Source organism: Anser cygnoides, chromosome 4 (genome assembly GCF_040182565.1).
Source record: "Anser cygnoides isolate HZ-2024a breed goose chromosome 4, Taihu_goose_T2T_genome, whole genome shotgun sequence".
Taxonomy (NCBI): Eukaryota; Metazoa; Chordata; class Aves; order Anseriformes; family Anatidae; genus Anser; species Anser cygnoides.
Window position 1 is genome coordinate 31,889,806 of NC_089876.1, and position 14,249 is coordinate 31,904,054.

The window sequence follows — 14,249 nt, forward strand, 5'->3', positions numbered from 1 at the left end:
TGAGGATCAGTTCTGAAATGCATAGTTAATCTGTTTGAATGCTATTTACATCTCCACCTAATTTTCTGGGAGGTTTCTAAAGAGTCATGATTCAAACCCTATTGAAGTGGGAATACAAACTGTGCTAAACAATAGTAAGGACCTGTAAAATGCTAGAATTGTGTATTTGGTTCAGCAATATTAATACAAATACAACCTACAGAGGTCTTGCAGGAGTTTCACCTCTAGCAGCTGTTACCCTCTGTGAATAAGTACAGTGTGAGGTATTTCAAGGATTTTGATATGCTTCTGAATTCTTCTAATCTGTTTCAATTCTTAGTGATGACGTCAGATCAGCAAACGTTATTGCAGATGAATATGATGTGGAGTGCCTTGTTATAGATAGAGAGTAAGTATCATGCTATGCTTTAAGGAATGATGTGCATTCTTTTTAGGCAGAACAACAGTAAGAAGTAACTTCAGCATGAGCACAACCACAATGTTTTCTTAAGTGAGTACTGAACAAGTGGTTATACTTTTGGTATTCTGAGCTGTGGTCATGCTTTAGACATAGACCTAATGAAGAAAGGCTCACAGAAGGTGCACGGAGGGAGCAGAGAAGCTTAGGAGTAATTCAGTTATTCTTTTCTTTCTCTCCTCATGGTGGTGATGTTTGACATTTAAGTAATATTCTTTGGCTCAGGGGACAGCAAAATCCCTCACGTCCCTGTTTTGGGTATGTTCATTTGTCAAGGGGATCGTGCAGCCCAATTTGCTGGTTTTGTCCAGTAGAGGCCAATTGCAGACTTTCTAAAGTAGAAAAAATGGAACAGTTGGAGGATACAAGGAAGAAGATTCCCAGTGGAAAGCAAAACAGCAAACCCACATTTCTCAGGGCTAACTGCTTCAAGGATGCCTCCTTGGAACGTGGACAGCCACCCTCATTTTCCTTGCTGAATCCCCAAAAGGGTCCTGCTGAGGGCTAAGATTCTGGCCCAACCCAGGAATTGACGTCTTGGGCTGTGAATGCATTTTCTTCTTTAGTTCTTTAGCTTGTTTAAATGGGTTAGAAAGAAGCATGCCAGAAGCTGGTGGTACATCATTCCCACTGTGCTGTCACTCACCTGTGAAGAAGGAGAGGTGATGTCAGTTGCTTTGGCACTGCATGCCCAGGGTTCAGTCCATTGGAGGGAAGGAGTGACAGCCTAGACTCACACTACGCTAGTTCTTGTGGTAGGGATAGTGGAACCACGCTTAATAATCGGTGTCTATGAGAGTCAAACTATGTCCAGCCTGCTCTGAATTATTTCAACATAACAGGAAATGATCTGAGATCAGGTGCTCTGTCCCCCTACCCTTTGGCAAACCAAATTTGGTACTTCAGTGGGTTAGCACCTCATCAGATCTCTTAAAATTTTTACCATCTAAATAATAGGGTCAAGTTCTGCCTGGGTCATGGCTTAGGGGCAATGTAAAGTCCTGATACAGCAACACAGATTTTGGTTTCTTTCTCTTTCCATAGTATGTACAGTAGTTCATACTGTTTCATTGGGGTTTTAGGACATTTAATCAAACCGTTGGAACTTATGAGGAGCTCCAAAAATACCTTGAAGGCTATGTGGCTAACCTGGCCCGGGCTGATGAAAAGCGACATGCAAAGTAAGTCAGATCATTTGTTCTTCTTCGTATCTTCTTCAGTAGATAATCACAAAAATAACCGATAGATATGTCAGTAAAATCATGGATGGTAGTTGATGGAGACAGGCCTTTGGGAACGATAGGAATCACTACACTAAAACTGTGTAGGTATGCTTATTGAGTCCAAGGAGTTTTCTTTTCTGAAAATTAGAGTACATAGAATCTCAGTATATTGACTTCCAACCAAGAACTAACTCTATCCAAAGAAAACTGAACACAGAAAAGTGAAAGTGTTTTCAAATGATGGACTTACCTTTTGCTTTCTGATGGTAAGTTGACTGGTAAAACCACTAAAGGTCAACCTCAATCCCCAAAGGAGTTAATAAAGCTGTATTACTGTACAAAAGATAAATTGCCATTTCCAATAGAAATAGGCAGACATAGAAGAAGCAGTCTATTTTTGATGTTTCAGCCAAGCAGTAGTGTGGTTAAAGGGTTTGCTTCTAATGGTGGACCACACCTATTTTTTCTGTGCCTCTGATTTCAGCCTAAGCACTGCTGGAATAATAGCAGAGTATGTTTTTCTCCTGTGTAAAAATATAGCTGCACTTCTGTTTCTGCTAATTCTGCTTGAACTGTTACACAGTCCTAGAGAAATTTCTTCTCCAAATTGAGAAGAAATTTTGCCTCTCCTCTCCTCTCTTTTTATAGGAGTATTAGGGTACTGTGATACACGTTGCTGGCAAGGAAAGCGTTAACCTATGTTAATTGTCTTAATGCAGAAGAAGATCCTTCTGTGGACAGTCGACCAAAGAGGTGACCTTGGAGATGATACAGCTGCAGGAGAAAGTAGCCCAGTTCTCTTCTTCCCCATTCCAGAATTTAGAAGTTGTCACAACTCTCGGTGTTGGTGGGTTCGGAAGGGTTGAGCTTGTAAGAGTTTGTTTTAAACATATTCAAGTAGTTCTCTGTCTTAAATAATTGATTTAGGTGCTGAAAGATGTGGAGGATTTTAACGTTTATTCTGCATGATGTGATTCCCAGAGATAATTCTATATAAGGCTTGTTAAACGGTGTTTTCAGGACTTAGATGTTCAAAAAACCAAATCCACTCTTGTGTGCTTTCATCTCTTGTTGTTAAAAGTATCTTCCTCATCACTATACATATATTCATCAGTTTGCGTGTGTGACATTTACCGATGTGCCTACCTGCATCGTGTCCCCTGAATTGCAGGTCCTTTCCCCAGATTCTGCCTGAAGTTATCTCCAGGGTCATGACATAGCCTTTGTTGTTGGAATTGCTTTGTTATGCCCAACAGCTACAGGAAACAGTGTGATCTGATTCTGAGCTGTGTTCATTTTGAATTTTCCCGCAATTTGTAATGGCTCTTTTGGGTCATATTCTATAATATGAACAGCCACTTTTCTGGGATGTGAAGAGCCTCATTAGACTTAAGTCTTAAAATTCCACTTTGCTCTGGCTGGGTACCAAATATCTGAAAAAAAGTGTGAACACTTCTTCTACAGGTTGCTGGAGTTAATGGTAAACAAAAGGTGATTCTAATGAACACATATAGTCTTTACAGTAGTTAGACAATCAGTTGTTTTATTCTGAATCAGACTTCACCAAACAAATTTCCACATTGGTCGACCGCCAGTTTGGGAATTCTACAACTTCACCTGGAAAATAAGCTAAAAATTAAATTCTCAGCTAGCCACAGAGCACTGATAGCTGCTACTTTGATTTCCTGGAAACCCTGTTTTATCTTCCATTTTGGATAATATTTCATTGTAAACTTTCTTCATAAACTGCCTCTGCTTTTTTTATTATTATTATTATTTGCATTATGCTAGTATTTAGAGATCTCAAACTGAAATTAGGACCCACTGCAGTATAAACTAATCTTAAAATACAGTGCCTATCCAAACTGCTGCTGTTTTCTGTACATAAAAAGGACAAAGATAGCATTCTCTTCATTTTACAAGTATGGACTGGGACCCTAAAAAGCTCTGATGCTTTACTTAAAATCATACAGAATAGTTGTGCAGAAAATCTGGCATTTATCCCTCATTCTAGTCATCAATTTCAGTCCCGTGCTGTGTTGAAATGGACCGACACCAATATACCCATTGAGAACAAATGGGCAAAACTTCTTTACCTCATATGTACTTACCATTTTTATTCACAGGTTAAAGTGAAAAATGAGAACATCGCTTTTGCTATGAAGTGTATAAAGAAGAAACATGTAGTGGACACCAAACAGCAAGAGCATATCTATTCTGAAAAGAGAATTCTCGAACAGATATGTTCTCCATTCATTGTGAAGTAAGTTCACCATAGAGTTTCCTTAAAAGCTGACCCACTGAACAGCATTAGAATGAAGTTTCACATAAATGAGTTCTGGAGAAAAGACATTGTGGGTCTTGCAATTCATTTTGCTTGTCCTAAATAGCTGTTTTTGTGTCTCCACAGACTATACCGTACATTCAAGGATAGTAAGTATGTATACATGCTACTGGAGGCTTGCCTTGGAGGAGAATTGTGGAGCTTACTGAGAGACAGGTAACAGCAACAGAAGTGGAACCTTGTCCTTTGAAATCTCCAGTCAGCTCCATACATCTGCTGAGTAGGTTCTCTATTTAGCTTGACAGGTACAGATCTATTACGGAGGCTGTGAATGGGAAAGGGATCAGATTTTCAAAATTCATAGCCCTACAATACTTTGTATACAGCCCCCTTCTTCCCCACTCCTTTCTAAAGTTAGAGAATTTGTTGAGCAATCATCACTTCTTTGTATACGCAAGATGCTGAAAATAAATACATCCTGCTGGTTTCACAGAAGAGCCATACCATTTCAGTCTCACTCTATTAATTTCCCATTGGATATGAAAAAAGAGACTATTGGGGTATTCAAACATTCTTGGTGGTTGGTTTCTAAGCAGCAGGCATAAGCCAATGCTAGTATGTTTCTGTATTCATGGCTAGATTTGCAATGTGTGACTGCTTTTAGCAGAGCAGCACATCAGCGAGCGTATTACAAAATAAGAACTGGATAGCATAAACATTGTGCCAGAGGCCGTCTTTGAGCTGCCTGGAGGACGTAACCCCTGCAATTGTTTGTTCTTTAGGCTCAGCTTGTCTCCCATGGCCCCATCTATGTAGGTAGAGGAAGAACATGTCTCTAGTGGTTCTAATGCTGGTGTCTCTGAGCTTGCTGCTGCCCACCACCAAAGTTCACCATCTCTCCAGGAAGCAGAGAACAAGTCCTATGAAAAACTGAACAGCAGCTTCCTGTACAAAAGGAGAGAGATCTGTAGAACTTGAGAAGGGGAATGAGTGAAGTGTGTCCTAAGCTAAGACATTGCATTATCAGGTAACTAGCAGCAGAGCAGTCTTTCCATGCTGACAACCGTGGCATGGGCCACTGCCATAAGAGTATTGCACTGTCTGCTGCTGAAAAGTCAGCAATGAGCTTGAGAAACAAAACACTGTAAGCAGCCCTCTGACTGAGAGAAGGGAAATCCTTCTTAGCAACTAATGGAATCCCTGCTCTGGCTAGAAGTGCTGTGGGATCTCTGTTAGCATTAGAGAAGCAAGATGCTCACTTTCATGAACTTGTCTAAAAATGATTACCTGGAATAATTTATTTGTACACATCCACAAACGTAGAGACTGTAAGCAAGTTAGGAGAGATCGTCTCTTTTGGTTGTTTCTTTATGTACGAAGAGGTTGGATCCAATCTGTCAGCATGGGAAAAACCAAATTCAGCGAGAAGTACAGAAATAATTTGTTTGAAGGTATTCTTGAGTTATAACGATACTGTTGTCCTAACACAATGCTTTATTTAGTTCACATTTGGAAGTGCTGTCCTTCAGGGAGGAAGGACTGAGGATCTTGCTCCCTTTCTTTCACCAGAAAGTGTTTAAGGCAAATTTGTTTCCAAGTGGGGTTGTTCTCTATAATAGCACCTGGCACTTCAATTCATTGAAAAATTCCTTATTCTCAATTTTTATTTTATACTGTGGTGTCATTTAGCTCTGTGTTGTTATAAAGTGGCTGCATTTCACTGTCAGATGAAGTTATTGTGCACTTGCAGTGTATCTAGACCTTTGGGATTTTTTTGCAGTGAGAGATGAAGTATCACTCAAAATATTGTCAAAACAAGCAAAATCATTTACAACATGTGATGATTCAAAGGCTGTCCCATGAAAAGATATTTGGTTTAGCTTCAACCACATGAGTGACATACAGAATGTCAATGCAAAAACGTTGTTCATGTTCTGGGTGTTACATGTGTTCTGATTGCTGAGTGAGGTATTTTTAGAAGTTAATACTGTCTGCAAAGTTAATGATTGTTTTTTCTTCCAGAGGCAGCTTTGATGAACCCACTACCAAGTTCTGTGTCGGGTGTGTGACAGAGGCTTTGGACTATCTACATCACACAGGAATTGTCTACAGGGACCTGAAGCCAGAAAATTTAATTTTGGATGCTGAAGGATACATAAAATTGGTAAGATGTACTGTTATCTTTTTGTGCCTGTATCCTGTTTCCTTGCAGGGGGATATAAATAGACAGCATGTAATTATAGTACCAGGATCCTGGAGTTTAATATCCCTTACTTTTCAGTAGAAAAGAGGGCAGGCTACTGGTTGTGTGGTGAGGAACAAAGGCATTGCAAAGCTATTTCAAGCCACAAAATGGGGATCTGCAGCCTCCAAGAGCTCTTGCCACAGTGTAAACCCTAAAACTACTGTCTCCCACCAGCCATTCTTAATGAAAAGGCAGGAAACGTTTTTTCCCGGGACCAGAATGCCCTCCCTGACCAGCCTCAAGAAATCATAGGTTCTACATTACCTCTGTAGAAAGGGAACACAGTGAACAACTCCTGATGTACTTGACTGTGACAGTAAAATTGGAGAGAGATTATCCTCCAGAGAGCTTGAAACATCCACTCTTGAGGACAATGAGCAACCCACCCTTTTCCATGGGCTGTAAATCTTGTATCCTCAAGGAGAACACGGGTTGTTCTGTCCAAAACAAGAATCGTCTGGGAAATTACTCATGAAAGTAAATGGGACTACTCTGTAATATTCAGTAATCCCATGGAATTACTTCTCTATCCTTCCCAGTAACACTGTAATTGTTCAGCTATAAACAATTGGTTTTACTGGTGACTGTGAGATCTCTAGAGGAGGTGTGGAAGCAATTAGGACCTTAAACTTTCTCAGTGCAAAGCATGTCTGTGTTATACAGCATATGTTCATTTTCATCAGGTTGATTTTGGATTTGCAAAGAAGATCGGGTCAGGACAGAAAACCTGGACATTTTGTGGAACCCCTGAGTATGTTGCCCCAGAAGTCATTCTGAGTAAAGGCCATGACTTCAGTGTGGATTTTTGGTCCCTTGGGATTCTTGTGTACGAACTCCTTACTGGCAGGTAAGTGCCTACTACTCCCAAGTTCTTACCTTATTTATCTGTTTTGAAGAACACTTTAAAGGTTATTTTTAAAAGGAATTTTGTTATTTTCCCCATCAGTAAACAGGAACAACTTGCAAACTGATATTTTTTTTTTGTCTCTTCTGTATGTCTACTCATACATCATTTCAGAAATGTCACAGACGATCGAGGCAGGGGACGTATCCTCAGTGCTGGCTTATCCATCCAAGGAAAGAGCCAGACACAGGCTATAGACACAGGTGTAGAGCTCCTTTAACAGATGCTCATGCTTCCTATAAGGAAGACCTAACAGCAGGCTGTTCTCACCTTCAGTGGGCGAAGGGGTGCAGCGGGATGGGTGAACTGTGAGCAGGGCTCATTCTTTGTCCCCATGCACACTTGCATGACACTTCTTTGTGTCCAATTGATATTAGTACAACATGGAAGCTTCTGAGTCAGGCTCGGGGCAGGGTTAGCTTTGACAGACATGTGTCATGCAGTATCCCTGATTCCTACAGGCAGTTTGCCAACTTCACACCCTTCAACTATCTTAAACAGGCTGAAATGCAGGTTGTCAAGCTAGGAAGGTGTTTTTTTTTTTTTTTTTCCATATTCTCAAATGTTTGCTTGGATAAGAAATGGCCAGATGTGTTCTTGCCAGCAATTCTATGTAACAATGTGCTTTCTTTTTCTAGTCCACCATTCTCCGGGGCTGATCAAATGATGACATATAACTTGATTCTCAAAGGCATTGAAAAACTGGACTTTCCTAAAATAATAACAAGGCGGCCTGAGGATTTGATCCGCAGACTTTGCAGGTAGGAGGGGCAGTTTGTGAGAGACTGGGTGTAGATAGTTAGAGCTATTTAAGATCCAGATTAAAGTCATAAATTCCTTACAACTTCATTTAACATTGTTATGCGTAACATGGTCTATTCTGATTATATTCAGTACACATGCATGCCTCTGAGCGTGTCACGCCTCTTAGTCTGCACAGCCTTAAATGCAGGGTGTGGGATTCCTCTGTAAGTATGAATTTTTCTGTAGTTTTCTGAAAGACATTTTAGGGAAAATGTGTGTAGCTGAGGGCTAAGGAAGGAGCTAGAGAACTTAGTTTTATTATCAAGTTTTAAGAAATGCTTCCAAAATTACTTAGGCATATAGCTCCTCCACAAAGTTTAGGTCCTGATTTAAGGGCTGGCTTAAGCCCATTCAAAAGTGTGCAAAAAGGTTCTGTTTCAAAAGGAGCTGCCTAACTCAGAAACATTAGCACATTGTCACAGTCACAGCCTGTGACTGGTGACACTGCTGACTTTGAACTCCCAGCTCCTGTGGGATTTCATCCACGGCTCTAGGAACACATAGCTGTGTTTGCACAGTGGGATTAAAATGACCTTTGAAGCTGCTAATTTTGGCCTGCCTCCTTTTACAACTCGTGAACAGACCTGCTGGCCAAGAAGTTGTAAGGTGTGCAACTAAAATTCAACCACTTAACTTCCTGCTACTTCTAACAGCAGAGTGACACTGTCTTGGCTTCCAAATTGGAAGATTTCTCCATCCTTGGGAGAAAGGAGGAGAGAGAAACACCTCCTTATGTCTCCTCATGTGACTATATGTTGTATGCAAGCTTCCTCCCTGAGTAACTGTTCAGTGCAAGCAGTCAGGACCAATGCTCTTTTCCAAAAATAATAACGTTTTCAAAATTTTTATGCTTATTCTTTTTCTGTTTTTAAGGCAAAACCCTACAGAAAGATTAGGCAATCTGAGGAATGGAATTAATGACATCAAGAAGCACAGGTAAGTGAAAGAAACTGCCAGGAAGAAAATTTGTTTTTTAATTTGAGAATATTTTTAGTATTTTAGAACCCAGTCCACTAACTCCATAAGTCTTCAGACACTTCCAGACAGATTGTGTAAGAGATACTCGCGTTGCTATTGAGTATGTTTGCTACTTCAGCAAGCAACAATATCAACATAAATCCTCAGCAGGATCAACTAGAAACATCTTGTTGTTGACTGGTTTTTGTTACAGGTTGCTGACACAGAAGTTTAATTCCATTTGCAGAGAAATTAATGCCGGTAGTAGTCAGGATTATCTGCCCTCTTAGATCTCCTGAGTCTCTGATCTAAAGCCAAACAGTTGCTGTTCAAGAAGAGTAGTTAAGGGCTCTGGAGCAATATCAGATTTATGTCCTCTTTCTTTTAATCAAGAAAGACCTCAGTGGATTAGACATTTCCTGCTTTTTCTTTTCATCTTAGTTATTTCTAAGCCCTGCAGTTTGTTCTGTGGAAACGAAGTGCTTTGGCTCTTCTATTTGTCTCCCTTTTCTCATGTTGTTAAAAGAGGGCTGAATCCCAAGGCGACACATACATCTTTGCGTGGCAGTGCTTAGGCATATGCATCCATGTGCACTAAACCATCTACTTTAGACTGCCTGCCACTTCAACACTTCTGCAGAGAGGAGATGCCATGTACCTGGTGGTTCTGAAGCTCTCCCTGCTACTGCTTCCTTGTATGGCAAAGACAGTGCTGAGTTTCCCACTTCTAACAAGTGTGTTGTCACATGGACTGTTGTCATGCAAAAATGTTCTATAGCCCTTGTTCACATGCATTTAAGCTTTTAATAATATAATGCTTCTAACAGAAAATGGTCTGTCTCTCAGTCTCTCCCTGTCAGTCTCTCATTTCTTTTTAATCAGGTGGTTGAATGGTTTTAACTGGGATGGTCTGAAAGTGAGGAAATTAACATCACCTTTAAAAAGAGAGGTATCGGCTCTGGCTTTCAATATCTTCATGCTTTACTAATATAAAGGTGCTTGACTCCAAAGAAACAACTGATGACAAGTGCAGAATTTCCCCAAAATGTATTTGCATTATTATAGCTCTCCATGTTTAATGAAAGCTGAAGGAAGGAGAGAGAGACCTAAGCGATACATAACTTAAATTCAGTTAGATAATGGAAATGTTATTCTGCCTGTGTACTTCACAGTAGTTTTTCACCATTATTATAAGAAATGGTGAACATTTATTGATGAACAGTGAAAAAATGTATTTTCTTAGATGGAAATGTTAAGATGCACTGGTCACGTTACTGTGCAGAGTACAAATTCCTGTGTTTTCATGGTATTACGGCACATCCGTAGATAAGCTTCATGTTTTAAGCGGACCATTTCTCTTTGCCATAAAATGAAAAAAGATTGAGGGTAAAGAATCTGAAGCTCACTTTGAACACAATTTGAAACAAACAATTCCACAATCTGCTTTGAGTAGTTACCCCATGTTTGTAGATGAGGTCTTAAACAAATTTGAATCAAAACTGAACTTAGCGTGGACCAGTTTTCTTACTAACTTTATAGGCCTCTGGATGAAATCCTGGATTTCATAATATTTGGGGAGTGTTTTTGTACATGGATGCTAATGTTATTGTTCTGTTGTACAAGTTAATTTCTAGAGTTCTAGCTTTTAAAGAACGAGGAATTTAATTCAATGAAAGAAATCATCCCTAGTCATGTTAGCCTTTCCTCCCTCCACTGGTAGCAATACAAATGACGCATAATCAATTGAAAGTATTTTCAAAAGGTACCTTCTGAAATAACTATTTCTTTGTGTTTTTCATGTCATAGTTGTCTGGACCAACTGATTACAGCTACTTTGATAGCTATCCACCTGAAGAGGGAACCCCTCCGGATGAACTTTCAGGCTGGGACAAGGATTTCTGATACTTCCTTCTTCCGGGACATTTATAGAGACTCATAGGCATCAGTTCTAAACCAGTTCTCATGTTTCTTGCTTAAAATCAAAGCACGCAAAGTTTTTGACAAGCATGATGTTCCCTGAAGAATAGAAGACAGTGCAGCAACCAGAATGTTTGGGTAATGCACCAAATTTTCTGTGTGCCTCCTTATAACAAGGGCATGCAGATGCAACCTGAATACTTTTTGATACACGGTGTCTCTGTGAGCATTTTCAGGCACTGTGGGTGGGATGTATGATTTGCTATTGGAAGTTTCACTAGCTACTATTTTGATATTAAAAAGGTTACTATATGTCTTAATTTTTTAAAAAAAGGGCCAGGATTAGAAGCCCATGTGGCATGTGTCAATAGCTGACACTATAGGCGTTTATTTTTCATTCTATTATAAATTTACTGGTTCACTTTTTCCAGTAAGGGACAGAACTGCTTTCATCCAGAAGCATGTAGAAAAGACTTCTTCTGCAACGTTGATTTGATTTGATGCTGCAGTTGGAAACTGCTTACCAGTTTAGTTTTGCACTGGGTTGAGTATGTGAGACAGGCCGTAACACATCAAAGGAAAATCCAGTAAGAAATTAGTTGTATGCATAATAGAAGTTCTCTAACTGCTTCAAAGAACTATGTCCATTTCTTAAAATGTTGTGCTTTTATGTAGTGTGAAGATAAAATAGATGGACAAAAATCATTTACCTTGCAAGAAAAAATAAGTAAGTACAGAATCCTGTGTTCTCCTTCAAGCGTTCTTTCATTGATATTTTAGTTTTCATTGGTATCTTGCAGAAATGCTAGATATGCTTACCTCAGTGCTAAAACTCCCACCCATTTACAACATTCTGCTTGCTCTCACTAGATGTGAAATACCGTTTCAAATCATATTTCATTAACATATACCTATTCTTAGTTCTACATGTACAGTGGGAAAATAAGAGAGGTGGTTTTTTTTTCTTTTGTAGAAAATTCTATTCATGAATCAGTTAAACTATTGTGTTGTCTTTTGACCATCTTCCTTTCTCCCTCCTGGCTGCGAATGACGTTTAGAAAGGCAAGAAATGACAAGCCTTTCTCAAAAACAGTATAGAAATATGATTGTTCTTTGTTGCTCAGATGTTCAAGCTCTGTTTTCACCTACTTTGGCACAAGGAAACAAATTGTGAACCAGAACCACCGAGCAACTTGAGCAAGGAAGGCCAGCAAAAAGCAAACAAGGTGGTCAGGAAGCTGCGAGGAGAGTCTGAGGGACCTGGGCTTGTTCAGCCTGGAGGAGGGAAAGCTTTGGGGCACCTTGTATGACCAGGTAGAGCCTTGAGCATCTCAGTCTGAATTCATTGTTGGTCCTGCTGTGAGCAGGAGGTTGGACTGGATACCTCCCGAGGTCCTTTCCAGCCTGAACGATTCTGGGATTCCAGGAAATAATTTTAACTGTCAGCCAGTGTTGTAAGTAGAATATAGCAAGATGTGCTTTCCCATATGACTTTATATATGCCTGATTTTTGTCACTTATCCTTTAGATCATGAGAACAGGGGAGTCAGTCTGAAATGTTGATTGGATAATAAATGCAGTTGGATGTTGTTGTGTGTTCATGGTTTAAACAGAAAAACTCTGCTGCGCTCTGTTATGAGCCACGACTGCTGTAGGAACAGACGTGTTCCTGGGGGTCATGCTGGGCTTCGGGCTCAGTGCATCTGCAGCCCCTACTAGGATTTGTTTCATTTCCCGCTGAGGCAAAATCCAATCTAAATGGAGATAATGAAGATGCCTCAGCACCCTGCATTTCACATGCTGGATGGAAAACCTCCCAGGAAACTTGTAAAATGTGCTCAGGGCTTAGTTGCTGATGACTGCTGTATGCTTAGTGGCTGGTCATGACCTTTCCCAACTGGGCAACAGAGGGACTGCCCCAGGGACTGTCCACTTTCCCCATTTCTGGTAAGTGAAGGAACCTGAACCTCCACTTCCTAAGGCCAGTGCCAGACTTCAATTTGCCTTTAATAGGAGTCTACAGGGACCTGGGGCTGGATTCCCTTAGTAATTGGTGAGGAAGGAATGTTCTTTTTTTGGGGAACTTGTTCTTCACTGAACCTCTGCTGGATGAACTTCTGGTTGTGCTGTGGCAGAATATTCATTTGGCTGGTTTGGGCAGAAGGCTAACAAAATGCTTCCATAAAAAATTGTAACAAATAAGACAACGTATTTATTGAACTTATTTGTTACACTGTGTGGGCTAATTGATTTTTCCATGTTAACAAGTATTTTTTACTGTTGAGTGGTCATTGTTTTGACAGCAAATCACTTTACATATTCTGTAGAAAATTCAGTCCAAGTAAAGTAGTATTTTCCATTGAATGTAAAGGAGGTTGGATGGAGCCCTAGGAGGAAGACAGCATGCATTTTGCAGATTCTGTTTCCCTGCCTGGTTGTAAGCTATCACGGGAGCTCGAAGCCAGCAAAGCCTGTGTGAAATGATGGTAAGCATACACAGCCAAGAGGGTGGAGCAGAGGCTTTAAGCTGGGACGTTAGATGCTTCAAACTCTTGCAGCTAACTCTGCTTAGTAACACCAAAGAGCAGATTTTCTCTTCAGGATTTAGACAAGCATTAGACATTATGGATGTGTTTCCCTGTGTGTCTGTTTCTGTCTTTCTCTCATAAATATGTTTATTAAAATACCGTTGGGCCAAGTTTTATAAAAAGCTTTCAAATGTATTTTTCCATTGTATTTATAGGTAATTTTCTTTTATATATATAAATATATGTTTTTTAAGTGAAGAAATAAAAGTAGGATGTCTAGTGCAGTTAGCAATTAAGTCTGTGCAACTGTAGGATGTTTTCTTTATACAGCAATCATATATTTTGTTTAACCTGCAGTGTGTGCAAATAAAAGAAGTCTACAGTGGAATGTGCAGGACATTCCCTTTTTACAGTCTCATTCCATACGGCGGTCTGGATTCTTAGTCCTGAATTGTACTCGGGGTCCACATGTTTCAGAAGAGACTGAGGCAGAATAGACTACCCTGGGCACAGAGTCACAGATGTTACTTCTTTCAGCACCCCCCCCCCCCCCCCCACACACACACTATGCAATCCCTGGTTGACACTGAGAAAATGAATGCGTAAGACGCTACAATAAATGAGGTCCCAGGTCTTTTTGTATTCATGTAGAGGTCCCACATACATTTGGTTCATTTCATTTCTGCCATGTATGCAGATGACTGAGCTGTAATTTTCCAGAAACAGAAGCTCATACAGTAAAAACTAAACATTACTTGAACTAACCCAAACTGTCTTTAACAGATGGAAGTACTTCAGGCTTCATCTCCAGCCCCAGTGGAGTTATGCTGTTGTAAAACAAGAGCTCAAACTGGCAGTTCAGGCTCAAGTACCTCCATGGCACTGGAGATGGTGGGAGATCTGAATGGACAGCTATGACTGTGATCACAT

At 40.1% G+C, this 14,249-nt stretch overlaps 1 protein-coding gene across 10 annotated transcripts in view; it reads left to right on the forward strand.

Annotated features, from left to right (window-relative positions):
• Nucleotides 1-13,702, forward strand: part of PRKG2 (protein kinase cGMP-dependent 2) — a 55,683-nt gene extending 41,981 nt beyond the window's left edge. For 8 of the 10 annotated variants that reach the window (XM_013190581.3, XM_066996598.1, XM_066996599.1 and 5 more), the window contains 11 exons: nucleotides 320-388; nucleotides 1,540-1,638; nucleotides 2,400-2,550; nucleotides 3,807-3,943; nucleotides 4,091-4,180; nucleotides 5,987-6,128; nucleotides 6,893-7,056; nucleotides 7,752-7,874; nucleotides 8,791-8,853; nucleotides 9,757-9,823; nucleotides 10,681-13,702. In XM_013190581.3, coding sequence (XP_013046035.1) covers nucleotides 320-388; nucleotides 1,540-1,638; nucleotides 2,400-2,550; nucleotides 3,807-3,943; nucleotides 4,091-4,180; nucleotides 5,987-6,128; nucleotides 6,893-7,056; nucleotides 7,752-7,874; nucleotides 8,791-8,853; nucleotides 9,757-9,823; nucleotides 10,681-10,776 — 1,201 coding nt within the window. In that variant the 3' untranslated portion in view covers nucleotides 10,777-13,702. Of the gene's footprint in view, nucleotides 1-319; nucleotides 389-1,539; nucleotides 1,639-2,399; nucleotides 2,551-3,806; nucleotides 3,944-4,090; nucleotides 4,181-5,986; nucleotides 6,129-6,892; nucleotides 7,057-7,751; nucleotides 7,875-8,790; nucleotides 8,854-9,756; nucleotides 9,824-10,680 lie in introns of those variants that run through there. The other 2 variants (XM_066996600.1, XM_013190588.3) reach the window with 2 other exon arrangements.
• Nucleotides 13,703-14,249: the final 547 nt, after the last annotated feature.